The sequence below is a fragment of the Alligator sinensis genome, unplaced genomic scaffold (genome assembly GCF_000455745.1).
Source record: "Alligator sinensis unplaced genomic scaffold, ASM45574v1 scaffold210_2, whole genome shotgun sequence".
In the NCBI taxonomy this organism is placed as follows: domain Eukaryota; kingdom Metazoa; phylum Chordata; order Crocodylia; family Alligatoridae; genus Alligator; species Alligator sinensis.
In genome coordinates, this window is record NW_005841946.1 from 1,770,515 (window position 1) to 1,783,392 (window position 12,878).

Genomic DNA, 12,878 nt, shown 5'->3' on the forward strand with positions numbered 1-12,878 from the left:
CAAAGGAAAGAATACCCTTTCATATCATAGCTGTTATGGCAACTATGCACTGCTGTTTACACCCACGGACAGCTTTGCAGGATCATGTGAAGTTAGAGCAATTCTGTTTAATAAGAAAAAGCAACTTGTTGAAACTGAAGTTTTATTGAAAACCATTATTACAGCTTGCAAGAAAGTTAAAAATTTTAATGCTTTCATTTCAGTTAGAAATAGTAACTAACTTGCAACTCAACATATAAAGCAAATAAGTGATGGCAAAATTGGCACTTCATCATTTTTAAACCAAGTAGTCAACAAAACCATGAGCGGGCACTGAAGTACACAACCTGCTTATGCAATATATACAGCTAAATGAAAATATAAAACGAAATACTGTTCCTTTTAAGAACAAGACAGTGAAGATTTGGTAGCAAAAATGTGTCTCAATTTTTAAAAGTGTAGTCTTCAAAGATACTTCCTTAAATTCAGAGACTAAAAGTTAAACAAAACTATCCTGTTACACTGTTGTAGTCAACTGTCTTCAGCTGTATTTCATTGAATAGCTCAGTTCTGTTGGAGTTACACAGTGATAACCGGTAAATGTAAGGAGGAGGAGAAAAAAAAAAAAAAAGGCAGAGTGGAAACAGTTGATTGTACACAGGAAGACCACCAAGCTGACAGTCACGAAGTTACTGCTCTTCTGGCTCACTGCTGATGTGTAGATTGACCTTCTGGACTTCCAGTTCTTCTGCACTAACCATAGAGGGGTCAATAGCTGCATATCGTGTCCCGTGGAATTGCAGTAAATGTATCTGTTAAATATGAAAAATAACTCTGAAATTTGGATATGGATACTCGAGGGGAAAAACAATGGCATTATTACCCCCCGTCGTTAACCCAGAGAAAACCCCCATCACATTTCTGTACAAGCATGGTATCAATTCATATAGGAAGAAATCTAACCCAGCTACTTGGAACACAAGAATTTAAAATTGCATCCAGAGACATCACATTACATATATCACACCCCAGGATATACTATGCACCTTGTTTTTTGAAAGGTAGAATGAAGAAGAAAGCTCTTTCCTTATTAAAAAAAAAAAGTAACTGAGTAGCAGAAGCTGGGGAGCGAAGCTCGCTCACTGTTCTGTTCCTATGGCTTGCTGCAGATTTTACTGTTTCAGCCCATAAGCAGCAAAACCTTCATATTTCTCACATATAATGCACACTCCAGTTTCCCAAAACACAGCTGAAAAAGGTGTGTTGTATGTGAAAAAATACGGTAGTAGGGAAATGAAATCTAGCCAGAGGCAATGAGTGTAGCTGCTGTAGAGCCCAACCGCTCCACAGCAGCTCTTCCAGGAGCCAGATCCACTACAGCCACGTAGCTTAAAGAATAACAAGCAAGTGTAGGAGGAAGACTGGATTATGATGCTAGGAAGATTTGCATTTTAATGACTTACTTGGATATAGAGATTGACTTCAGCACTTCTACAGAGGTAAGGGAAGTTGCCCCCTGTTTTGAGGTGGGCTCTTCTGGCATTGGGGTATAGCTTATACATTTCCTCCTTAGCTTCAGTTGAAAGTGCACTCTGGTCAAACACCTTGAAAACAGTCACAAATCATCACTCAAACCCACTGGGTCTTTTGAAGAAACTTACTGTAAGCTACAAATAAGCTACCTACCATTGGCGTTACCTTAACTTCATTGTCCTATCCCTTCTATGCTGCCTTCTCAGCTTTTGTGGTGCAATGTTCATCACACAGTGAAATTTAACTTCAAGAATAAAGCTACAATAGTACTGTATAAATTACATATTTGCTAAGGACTATTTGAAACATAAAAGGAAGTAAAGGCTGGCAATAAGTCTCTCCTATTAATCACATAGGCTTGCTAGCATTACAGTCGGGCTTCAGGGTGACACCAAAATCACTAGAGTTGTAGAACGTATATATTGTTTTTAAGTTTACAGGCAGGCTGGCAAACTCTGTTTGCAAAAGTTTAGACGGCCCTGAGCTCAGGTTGTACTCGCAAGACACCCCATGATAACTTTACCTTTAATTCACTGTACAGAATAATCCATAGAGGACAAAGAGATTTAACACAGAATTAGATCTTCCAAGTATTTAAAATCACTCGTGGAATTTCCAAGTCCCACCCAGGAAAGATAAGAGTTTCCAATACATAAAGGAAAATGCACACAAAACAAGATCAACTTACATCCATAATAGTTACAGGAATGTCTCGAATTTTATGAGGTTCCACATAGGAGTTCTGGCAATTAAGGGTAAGTCTCGAAGCTAACTCACTCTGGCCCAGACTTTCCAGCTTAATAAAGGAAATGAAAATTAGAAATGAAAATTTCATTTTGGGAAGTTTATAGGGTTTTGGCTTTGTTCTCAACACAGCAGCTATTGGCCCCTTCCCAAAAAAAACCGAGAGCCCAGAAAACCACTTCTCTCCGAGTGTCTTCAAAATATATAAATAAAAATAGGAGATCTTCCTCATCTTGCAGCGTGATAGTATTCCCACAATGCAGAAATAACTATGGTTATCTTGACTGAAGCATGAGACCCCCACTGCTTCACATGTTGCTTCTCTAGATGTTAAGGTACATGGCACTTCCAATTAGGACAACGTTTTCCTTCATTGGAGTTGAGGATTTCTCTAGAAGTGCTTAACATACCCATAAACACACACTCAGGAGCCACTTACCCTGTCAACCATGAAATCAATTCCATCTGCCATTTCAGGATCAACAGGACCAGATGCAAAGTTTCCAAGAACAATTTTCTTCAGCATAAATGCAGGCATTAGCCAAAAACTGAAATGAAAACAGATCATACAAATATTTAGTTTTAATCTAATCAAGTGGTTTTTTTGCAGGACACAACTTGTACAATCATTAAATAAGCATTAAAGATCACATGGATGAATGATGGCACCTACTGAAACAATAGACTGCTTTCTAAGGCTGCAGTTTCTTTGAAATCTGTCTTGTTAAATCATTAGTATTTTACCACTTATTTCCCCCTCCCCCATCACCTTATTCCTTCTCTTCTCCCAAATTGCTCCCAGCCCAAATGGCTAGCACTCTGTTTACGCTTTTATCTGATGTTCCAGGATGTTACTGGAAAAATAGTAGGCTCTTAGCGTGGCTGCTTTTTTTGGCCTTCCTCACCTGTTTGCAGTCCATGTCTGGTTAAATATAGAGGTGTCACTGAAGGCATTACAAAGGATCAACGACTGAACTCTGGGAGACTTGTATGCGTATTCAGCAAATTTTTGAGCCAAAAAGCCTCCCAAAGAAGCCCCAAAAAGATGGACCTATTTCAAAATCAGAAAAGTACATCTGTAATGTAACAAACTTCAAATTTATCCCCCCAAACCTGTGCACAGCATTACAAAAATGCAACGATAAACCTGTTAAATCTTATCCCTGTCCTACACTTAAAGTCTGTTGGGAACAAAGTTCACAGTTCTTTGTTTTCTCCCCAAAGAATCTAGACCTCCTCCACTTTAAGTTACAGTACTTTTATCTGCTTACATGCTACAATTTTTAAGAAAGATTAACTTTCATAGTTAACAAAAAACTTAATTAACCAAGATATGAGGTGCACCAGAAAACAGGGATCAACATGGGCAAAGTTAGAGGTTTTAGATAGCGTTCTTAGTTTTGAATGTCTTAAGAAAAAAAAGCTTGCATCACAGCCCTACGAGAATTTTTGCTTAGTAGTTCTTAATAAACTCCAGGCTTTTTTACCAACATTTGTAACCACACATTAGTCGCTAATCTCAGGGTACGAACTTTATCCAGCTGCAGGTGGTCTAGCAGTTTTCTGAATCCATCGCAGAACTCAAGGTGGTCCCAATACACTGGATACTGCAACTAGAGTATAAGGATAAAATGAATACAGTGATTAGTAAGGGAATGAAGGTGTTCTTTCATCAGCCCTCCTCATAGCTCCTGTCTGTTCAGAAAGAAGTCTTACACATTAGCTTGGACTTTCAGCAAAAACAAAGAACCTAGACATGGCACTGAACAGCATGATTACTGGATAAAGAGCAAAATCCCCTCATTATGTTGCGCAAAAAAGGCATAAATAAAACTATTAGCCAGCACAAAGATGGAGTGATTTGGAACTACCCCATTTGCATAACCTAAGCTTCCACTAAGAAGTTTGGATCACCACATGTTGAATTCACTGCAGCAGAGACAGACTCCAACACAATCTTTTAAGTAGATTTTTCAAAGGACTGTGACCTAATATTTGCTGCTATGCAAGCTACAAGTTATCTGTAAGATAAAGGATGACACCCCCTCCGCAAATGCACAGAATAGCTGGTTTGGAGATGAGAAGCATACTGAGTAGCTAAAGGTAGGAATTATAGTGGAAGCAGCCATTTAAAGATAAAGAGAGGAACCAAGACACAAGCAGTCAGAGAAAAATGATGGTTCTGCCATGATGTTCAAGGTAGGGTCCCAACCCATCGCTCCACTAAGAATAAGTCACTAAGTAATAAGCAGTTACAAGTTAGATTACTCATTAGCATACAGATACCAGGCAATGCTTCTTAAAACGTAGTGGATAAATAGGTGTTAAGTTGCACCATACTATGGCTGCCTTCCAGAGAAAACAACTACTATGATTGTTTTCCTGTATTGTAGACCTGGAGACAGAGCAAGTAGCTATTGCACTGAAAAGAATGCAACTGCTTTAAAATCCCCCTAGTAATAAATCTTAAGAAATGCATGTGATCTCAAGATCATCCAGAACTCCAGGTGTTCAAAGCATAGAGGGGAAAAAAAATATATGAAGTCAAGGAGCATCTGTAAAAGTGTTTCATGTACTCCCTTTGTAAATACACGGTATGCCAGGGCTCAGTTTTGCATGTTCTATACCCCAGGAACATGCCTTAGCATAGCTGTTCTGCGATTTCCTTATAAAAACAGAACAAACCATCATGATGCCACTGAACTGACTGTATTTACAGTAACAAAAATAAATCCGCACAGGATGTTGAGGTTGCACTGAGAATACTCACAGCAATAACTCTGTAACCCCATCCAGTCAGGGCCAAGATCTGCTGGAAAAACACATCTGCAGTTCCACTTACAGGTGGAAGAAATATGAGGGGGCACCGGATGCTCTTGGGTCCTGCATCATATAACGACCAAACTTTGCTGTCATCATCATCTACTATGATCTGGGAAAAGAAGAGCATTTTAAAAGGAGTTATGAAGCCCATTATTCCTTGGGATTGGTTTGGCTACAGCTATGTTCTACATAGGTTTCAGGTGTCTGGCTCTCATACTATAGTGCATAAAAAAATTTTTTAAAAGGTACCCCTCACCCCTTTGTTTCTCTTCACAATAACTTTAACTCCATCCTATTGTATGTGGTGTTTACACTAACTGCTGAACATGCCTAGACACAGCACCACTGTTGCAAAACCATGCAACCAGCTGCTTTCTGTGCTAACCAGGTATCTGAAGCCACTCTGCTCAGAGGTCATATCACTATAACAGATAGTGGGTTGTGGAAGTTCTCACTGCAGCAAAGGATTTCAGTTCACAATTACCAGAAGGAAGTCATGGTGGTTTAGGAATGAGACTGTCCTTCACAAATTGCTCCAGGAAGGAATTTTTCCTTCTCAGATATAAGAGTTACATAAACACATAACATAACCATAATCTACTGAATAGATTAAATCAAAATGTGAAAATGTACACAGATCAAAGTCAGAGGAGCGGCAAGATCGTGTAAACAAGTCAGGATCTCAGGAAGTAGTGTACCACTACCATACAGAGCATGCGTGGCCAAGAAGGAACATGGCTTCTAAAGTCTACACTAACTATCCAGCAGGTAGCTGGAATATCAAGTGTAATAGCTACAGACTGGTAAAAATCACCCTCTGAATGACTGGAGGACAGCTTCATTTCTTGGCACCAACACAGGGCTGTGGGAGCAGATCCAGATTTCTGCAGGTCTGACTTGGTCCTAACCATGCAGTTAGCCCAATAGGAGATATCACCCACAAACATCTTTGCCTCTCACAGATCTGGAGGGTAGTCAGGGATACTTGATGCAGCAGACCAACTACAGATCACTAATTTGAAACAACTGGGTCCCATCAAAAGAGGGATGCTATACAGAGCTTACTCAAAGCAGCACCACCAAGCTGCGGTGGGACAGCAGGAGTTTTCACTGCGAAGGAGGCATTCACTGCAACGTTCAAGGGGAGGACAGGATCTGCTCTCCACCGTCAGAACTGCTGTACATGAGCTTCATGTAAGGTCTGTCTGAAGCTAGGAAGTCAAGTCATGGGAATGAGGGCCCTGGGTGAATGGTACCTTTGAAAACCAGGAGTTTGAAAATTCCTAGTCCCTCCTGTTGCTGAGAAGTAATTCACGTTTACAGCATTTGCTTTTCAGATGTACCGCTTGATGCTTAGGAGTCCCCTTTACTGCTACAAGGCTCACCTTTGGTACCTGACTACAGGCCAAACTAACCGTGGAAACTCCCAGATAAAACCTACCCCATACTGCAGCAGGCCCACCCCAGAATCTGATCTATTCCAATTTTGAACCACTTTCTATAAGCAGCCCTTCTCTTGATTCCTGGAGAACAGCAGATCACTAATCCCTAGATCTGCCTGGCTCACTGCAAGTCTGCTCAGCATAAGGCTCAGAGGACATGTGAGAGTCCCATGTTAGCAGTAATTTTTGTGACGTTTCCAAAACAGTTTAGACATGGCTTGGGGCCAAGACTTCAGAGCACTTGGAGTCACAGACAGACTTGTGCATCTACAATTCAACTTGCAATTCGCAGCTGCTCTGTAAGATTATGACTTGAATCTATTCATTTCGGGCATCTGCATCTGAAACAGGAGCCTAGCTTTAATTCTAAAAAGAAAAACAATAACTTGTCCTGAGCACTTTATTCTAGGATACTAGCAAGTGTTTGAGAGAGAATTAACGCTGCGTACAAGTGGGAACGAAATGGAGGGCAGGCCAGAAATTAAGGTATTTTCCTCACTGCCAGACAACAAACATGGGGCATGCAGGGCACCATGAACTTGTCCCACCTGAAAATAGCCATAACACACAGCTTTACTGCATAATCCAATGGTTCTCAACCTTTGCAGAGTCACAGACAGGATCCCTCCATCACTTTTTTTGGAGGTGGCAACACCACCAGTTGAGAACAACTGTTGGTGCTGCCTCAGTTTACCCCAGGGCTTCTCAACTGGGTGATGCTGCCTCGAGGTAAAACTACCCCACATGCCTCTATTTGCAAGAGTTTGGAAGGGCTACAGTCCAAGCTGCTTTAGGGCTATCAGAGCCCTAATGCAGCAGGAGTGTCTGCATGGGGCCATTTTACCTGCCTACTGTTGCTGCAGCACCTGAGGAGGGCTCATGGCACCCTGGTTGAGACCTACTGGGTTAGTCTTTTGAAACTGCAGTAAGCATCAAAGAACTAAAAAAATCACTTGGGGTAGCTGCAAATTCAGATAGGTCACTGCCTTCTTTGGTTCCCTTATACCAAAAGTGGCCAACCTGCAGCACGTGCCACAAGTGGAAAGGGCAGCCTCGGTTTGTGACACAGCAGACCATGGAAGGGACAGCCGACATAGCAGCAGGCAGCGTAGGAAGCAGAAGGCAGAGCAGCAAACTGGGCAGGGGAAGGGGATGAGGGTAGCACTCTGGGAGGATGTGGGACTGGTTTGTGCAATGCCTGCCAAAAAAATTTCACCCCCTTTCCCTCTACTGCTTTATAACAAGCTCAGCTGATGCAAGCTTAAATTATGAGTTAATCTAAACTCCACTGAATTATTTCAGCTGAGCCAGGATTTCATTCTATGGCTCCGAGCAGCATACGCTTCCTGACCGTAAGGTGGTCAGTGCTATTCACTGCTCCTGAGCAGTGCACTGCAGTTGTTGCACTCCTCTCCCCATTCAGCGCTCATGAAACCCTTTATAGCCTCAGGCTCCCTCTGCCCCACTTCACACTGGAGGAAGCTGTGGGACACGCACTTCACATGACAGTTGCACAGGAAGTGCTTGCAGATTAGATCATACGCAAGGGCCCTCAACTCCTGTCCTGTGCCTTAGATATGAGCTGCCCTCTCCTACATTGCACGCATTGTGGGCATGACTTACACAGCACTTTTCTCTGGCATATTAGACACCAACTGGAGGAATCACTTCTCATCCCCAAGACAGCTGCCTGCCAGGTGAAATGCCTGATCCAGTCTGCCCCAGAAGCCCCATCAGGGTTAAAGAGTGAAAGGGAACAATGAATCCTCCCATGGGACCACATGCTGGGTATTAGAGAGGCAGAATGTTTGTCTAAGCTTGAATTCAGCACACCAGAACAAACACTCCTGGACTTATAAATGTGCCCCAGGCTGTTTAGTAATCCCAATGAGTCAGGAGCACAGCTATGAACAGCAGCTGGGGGGGAGAGGGGATGAAAATTCTGTCTTTAAACATTTATTTTTCTCACTTCTTTCAGGAAGAAGGCCTCCATCCAGTTATGATTTCATAGACATTCAGGCTGGAAAGGACCTCGAGAGATCATCAGGTCCAGCCCCCTGCCCAAGGGACAGGAAGTCAGCTACATGGTAGGGGCGGGGGGTGCAAGTGGCAGGGATAACTCGTGACTGAAGCAGGACAAATCTAGGATCTCTAATCCAATGGTTTTCGACCTTTTTTGTATCAGGACCCATTTGTAAATGAAGGCCAGTCCCAACCCAGTGCCCCTCACTCCCTACCTGCTACCCTCCAGCCTCCCAGTGTATGGCGGGGGGGTCAGGCAAGTAACCCCTCACAGGCTGGAACTCTGCTAGCTTACAAGGGAAAAGCTACTGTTTCCCACATTTTTCTCCTTTAAAGAAGACTCCATCTTTAAAGTTTGTGCACAACCCTTTCACGTATCCCTGGAACCCACTTTTGGGTTGTGACCCATGGGTTGAGAAACCCCACTCTAAGACACTTGCTCCCAAAGACATCTCCGGGGTTCCCAGGCTCCCAAAGCTCTTCATAATCAGATATGGTGAAAGCCAATGCAACAGTGACGAGGGGAGAATCTTCACTGATGCCAGGAAGAAAATATTTCCCCCTCCCTCTTCACCAGACATCATCTCCTCCAAAGCTGCACCTTCAAGTTTGAGAGCTATGAATAGATTTATCTACCATTTACTTGGAGAAACCACGTGGTTTCATCTGTATATCACAAGATACATAACTGGCTTCAGAGTCCTTCTGGAAAGCAGAGCTTTTTTGAAAATCTTTTGCAATGCTGGCAGCTCACAGCAGAAGTTATAAGAGGACTGCACACACCAAACACTTTAGTTCCTCGTCAAGCCTACAGAGAAGAGCCTAAGCAAGAGAGGAAGGTGGCTGGATACAACAGAAGCTATCAGAAGAGCCTGTCATTCTACAAGAAAGAGCGTTTCTTCCTTCAGCGTGCCCAGTGCATCCTTCCATGGATGGGACTTCAGAAAGCAGCCTGGATTCCACGAGGATGAGAAGAGCTCTATATAAAACCAAACCAAACCAATGGGAATGGAAGTCAGAGCTGTAGGCGGCGGCAGCAGCACCAACGCAGGGCAGGCAGCTAAACTGCACTGCCAATTCCTAACTTCAGAATCCAAAAAGACCTTCCACAAGTGCTGACAAGCACAGCTCTCCAGCAGACTGCCAAAGCTCAGATGGCACCAGGAACCCAGTAGATTACTTCAAAAAGAGTTGTGTCAAAAATAAAAGCACCACACCAAGCAAGATGGTAACATGGGTCATGTCAGTAGACATGCCAGTCTGCGAGTCATGTAAAGCAGTCACTGGAGTTCCAGCAAAGATGCACTGTGCAGGGGTCTGTGAGCCGGATCCAAACCGGAGTCGGGTTGTTCCAGCTCACAGCTCCAAAACATTGCTGACCACTGGCTTAGACAGTTCTCAGTTCTGCACAGCATGGTCCTTGTGAAATAAGGCTCTATTTCATAACAAATTATTTAAATTGTACCTACCTTTTTAAGAGGAACTGTACTTCTGAACCAGTTATAGTCAGGAGAGACTTTAATCTCTCCCATGATGTTTAGATGAAACTTAGGTAAACCTGAAACAAAGATATGGCATCTTTTAGGCCAAGAATGCAGGTTCGCACTAAGCCACTACACTGAAGCCTTGTATATACAAAGAGTCCTTCCATGATGAAATTTGCTTTTACCTCTTATCAGCTGGTTTCTAATGCGTCAAGTTTGCTTATCCTTAGTTTTAATTAGAAGCTACTTAAAGATATTCAGAAGATACAATCACTAGAATGTTTTAATATACTAACCCTCTAATTATGAACTGATGGAGCTTTTGGGGATAAAAAGGCAGCTTTTCCTTACAGACCATTCCAATGGAGCAGCTCCTGAAAAGGAAAGATAGTATTTCAGGGTTTAACTTGTTTTAAAAAGTGGACATTTTTATCATTGCTTCTATTCAACTTTAAACAGTTCAGAAAAGGGGCTATAAATGACCACGTATTTCATGCCTTGACCTCCAATTATTCAAGTATATAGGACACATGCTCTAATTCAACTGTAACTAACATAAGCATTTCTTGAAAGCAAGCTTCAACACTACCTCCATATTACTGGATACCTGTTCTACAGAACAGTCAAAGCTTCAGGGCTTCTCTTCACAGAGAAGCCGACCAAAACAGCAACATCTAACAGTTGTTCCGCATAATTAGTGTACTTAATCCAAAATTAAAAAAAAGATTTTATTCCAGAAAAATAACTGTTTTCCCAAGCCAAAGTAATAATTCTAAAATTAAAACAGAGTTTATTCCAGAAGTGTCCACACACGGAGCTTTATTCTGAAATAGCTATTGTAGATGGACTATTCCCACTACAGCCAATTCCCCCCAGACAAAGAAGCATTAACAAAATTACCCGTATATTGAGGTTTCACGTTCTGTATAGGACACAATTTGTTTGCAATAATGAAATCAAGACTAGCCTAGTGAAACGCCATGGCACTGATAGATTAAGCACTTTTATTTGTATACCAAATAACACTGGATAATTCTTAAAACTGGGGCTATATTCTGACTGCTTGTAACCTGTTGCTTGAAAGGGAAATTCTGCCCCAGAGATTCATTTAATTTCACACCGTGTACAGAGCATAAGAAAATAAGGCGTTTGCTCTTTTAATCAAATATTCAGATATAATTAAATGGGCACTGACTCATTTCTAATCAGAATTGCCATGTATTCCACTCAATTTCTCTCTGTAGACAAGACCCTAAACGAAGGAAATTTACCTCATCTGTTCCCACCACTATACAAAAAAAGCGATTAAGATACAGCTCTTTAGAATTCAATCCCAGTTTGCTAGTTTATAAACAGATGGAACAAACAGTGAAGAAACACTTACTAGAAACATGAAGTACATGCCTCTTACCTACTATTTTCCAAACTGCAGAAAGTATTTCATTTTCACCACATCACAAATATTTCCAGATTGGGTGAGAATCTCACCCTACTGGGTTGACTGGTATTTCAATTTTGGATAAGTTCCTGCTTGCATCAAGTATTTTACCACTTGTGCTAGCCTGGCAGCGCATAAAAGTTAGCGGAGAGCAAACACTGCCTCCAGCCAACAGACTGGCGAGTGAAGCAGGCTCACAGAATATTACTGGAACGGGAGGACAGCTGGTCATTAGGCAAAAAGAAGAGAGCAGTTTGTTCTACTAAATCCCCTGCGTAAATCTGGATTAGCCACTACACAAAAAACAAACATTTTTGGAAACAATGCTGCAATAATATGCTGCAGAAATTGCGAAAGCAAGCAAAACATACACGAACACCTTAATGCAAGAGCAGTGTATGCTTTACACTGTATTTTAATTTATTATATAGCTGTGGCCAGAAGCCCAAGTCAGGATCTGGGTCCCACTGTGTGAGCGCATAAGCAAATTCTTTAGAGAAATGTAAGGAAGCATCCGTTTAGCTTGATGACAAGACTGTGCGCTAAAGAAATGGTTTCATTCATCACAGGATTGTGAGCCAATTCCAGCTGTTCTCCGCTCTCCCTTCTCTTGCTCCCGGTGGTTGTATTAGTGCCATTAATTTAAGTGCAAGGCATTAATTGGCAGCCTTAGGGATGGAGTTATTCTAGAGAATAGGATTGGAACAAGCATTTTTCTTTACTATCCTCATGGTCTTGCCAACGTACCTGAACAGCAATCTGCAGGGGCCCCTTATAAGACTCAAAAGAATCAGTCTCCACACCTTTAAACCTTGGGCTCCTACCAAGATCGTTACCAAAAACCCTAATTGGCATTAGCTGTGGTTTGTCTGAAGCAGAGAGCTACCTAATACGAACCGAACGCAGACGGCAACTACCACACACCGCAAACCACTGCCCCTTGACTCGTGCTCCCGTCTTACAGCTATTTTGCTCCGTGCTCGCGCTCCTTCCTATTTGGCTCTGTGCACTGCTACAAAACAATGTCAGCAATAGGAAATTCAATTCCTGCGAGGCTCCTGCGCGGCGGCGCAGGCAAGTCTCCGCAGAAACGCAACGTTAAAATCCTCGTAGGTGAATAACCATCACCATGAAAGCTTAATCACGACACTTTGCTGGTTATCCGATTTCCCAGCTCATTCAAAGGCAGGGAACATAATGCTTGGAGCTGTCCAGGATTGTGCCACGCACGTCTTTAAAGAAAAAACCAAACAAGTTTTGAAAACCAATTCGTTTAAGGAAAACACTGACTCTTTGTCTAGGTCCCACAAGCCACGACAGAAATTAAACGGGCGCGCGGGCAGCACAGACCCCCCACGCTACCCCTGCCCAGCCTGTGCCCGCGTCCCCAGACGCGAGACAACGACTAAGCAG

General features: G+C 42.4%; 1 protein-coding gene across 5 annotated transcripts in view; it reads right to left on the reverse strand.

The window, feature by feature from the left end:
- Positions 1-87: 87 nt before the first annotated feature.
- SPG21 (SPG21, maspardin) overlaps positions 88-12,878 on the reverse strand; it is a 13,275-nt gene continuing 484 nt past the window's right edge. The window contains exons 2-11 of one of the 5 annotated variants that reach the window (XM_025199578.1): positions 12,428-12,697; positions 10,324-10,401; positions 10,013-10,101; positions 5,027-5,188; positions 3,789-3,869; positions 3,162-3,307; positions 2,696-2,804; positions 2,201-2,308; positions 1,443-1,583; positions 88-791 (exon numbers count right to left, since the gene is read on the reverse strand). In XM_025199578.1, the coding sequence (XP_025055363.1) occupies positions 669-791; positions 1,443-1,583; positions 2,201-2,308; positions 2,696-2,804; positions 3,162-3,307; positions 3,789-3,869; positions 5,027-5,188; positions 10,013-10,075 (933 nt within the window). In that variant the 5' untranslated portion in view covers positions 10,076-10,101; positions 10,324-10,401; positions 12,428-12,697 and the 3' untranslated portion in view covers positions 88-668. Of the gene's footprint in view, positions 792-1,442; positions 1,584-2,200; positions 2,309-2,695; positions 2,805-3,161; positions 3,308-3,788; positions 3,870-5,026; positions 5,189-10,012; positions 10,102-10,323; positions 10,402-11,438; positions 12,384-12,427; positions 12,698-12,878 lie in introns of those variants that run through there. The other 4 variants (XM_025199579.1, XM_025199577.1, XM_025199580.1 and 1 more) reach the window with 4 other exon arrangements.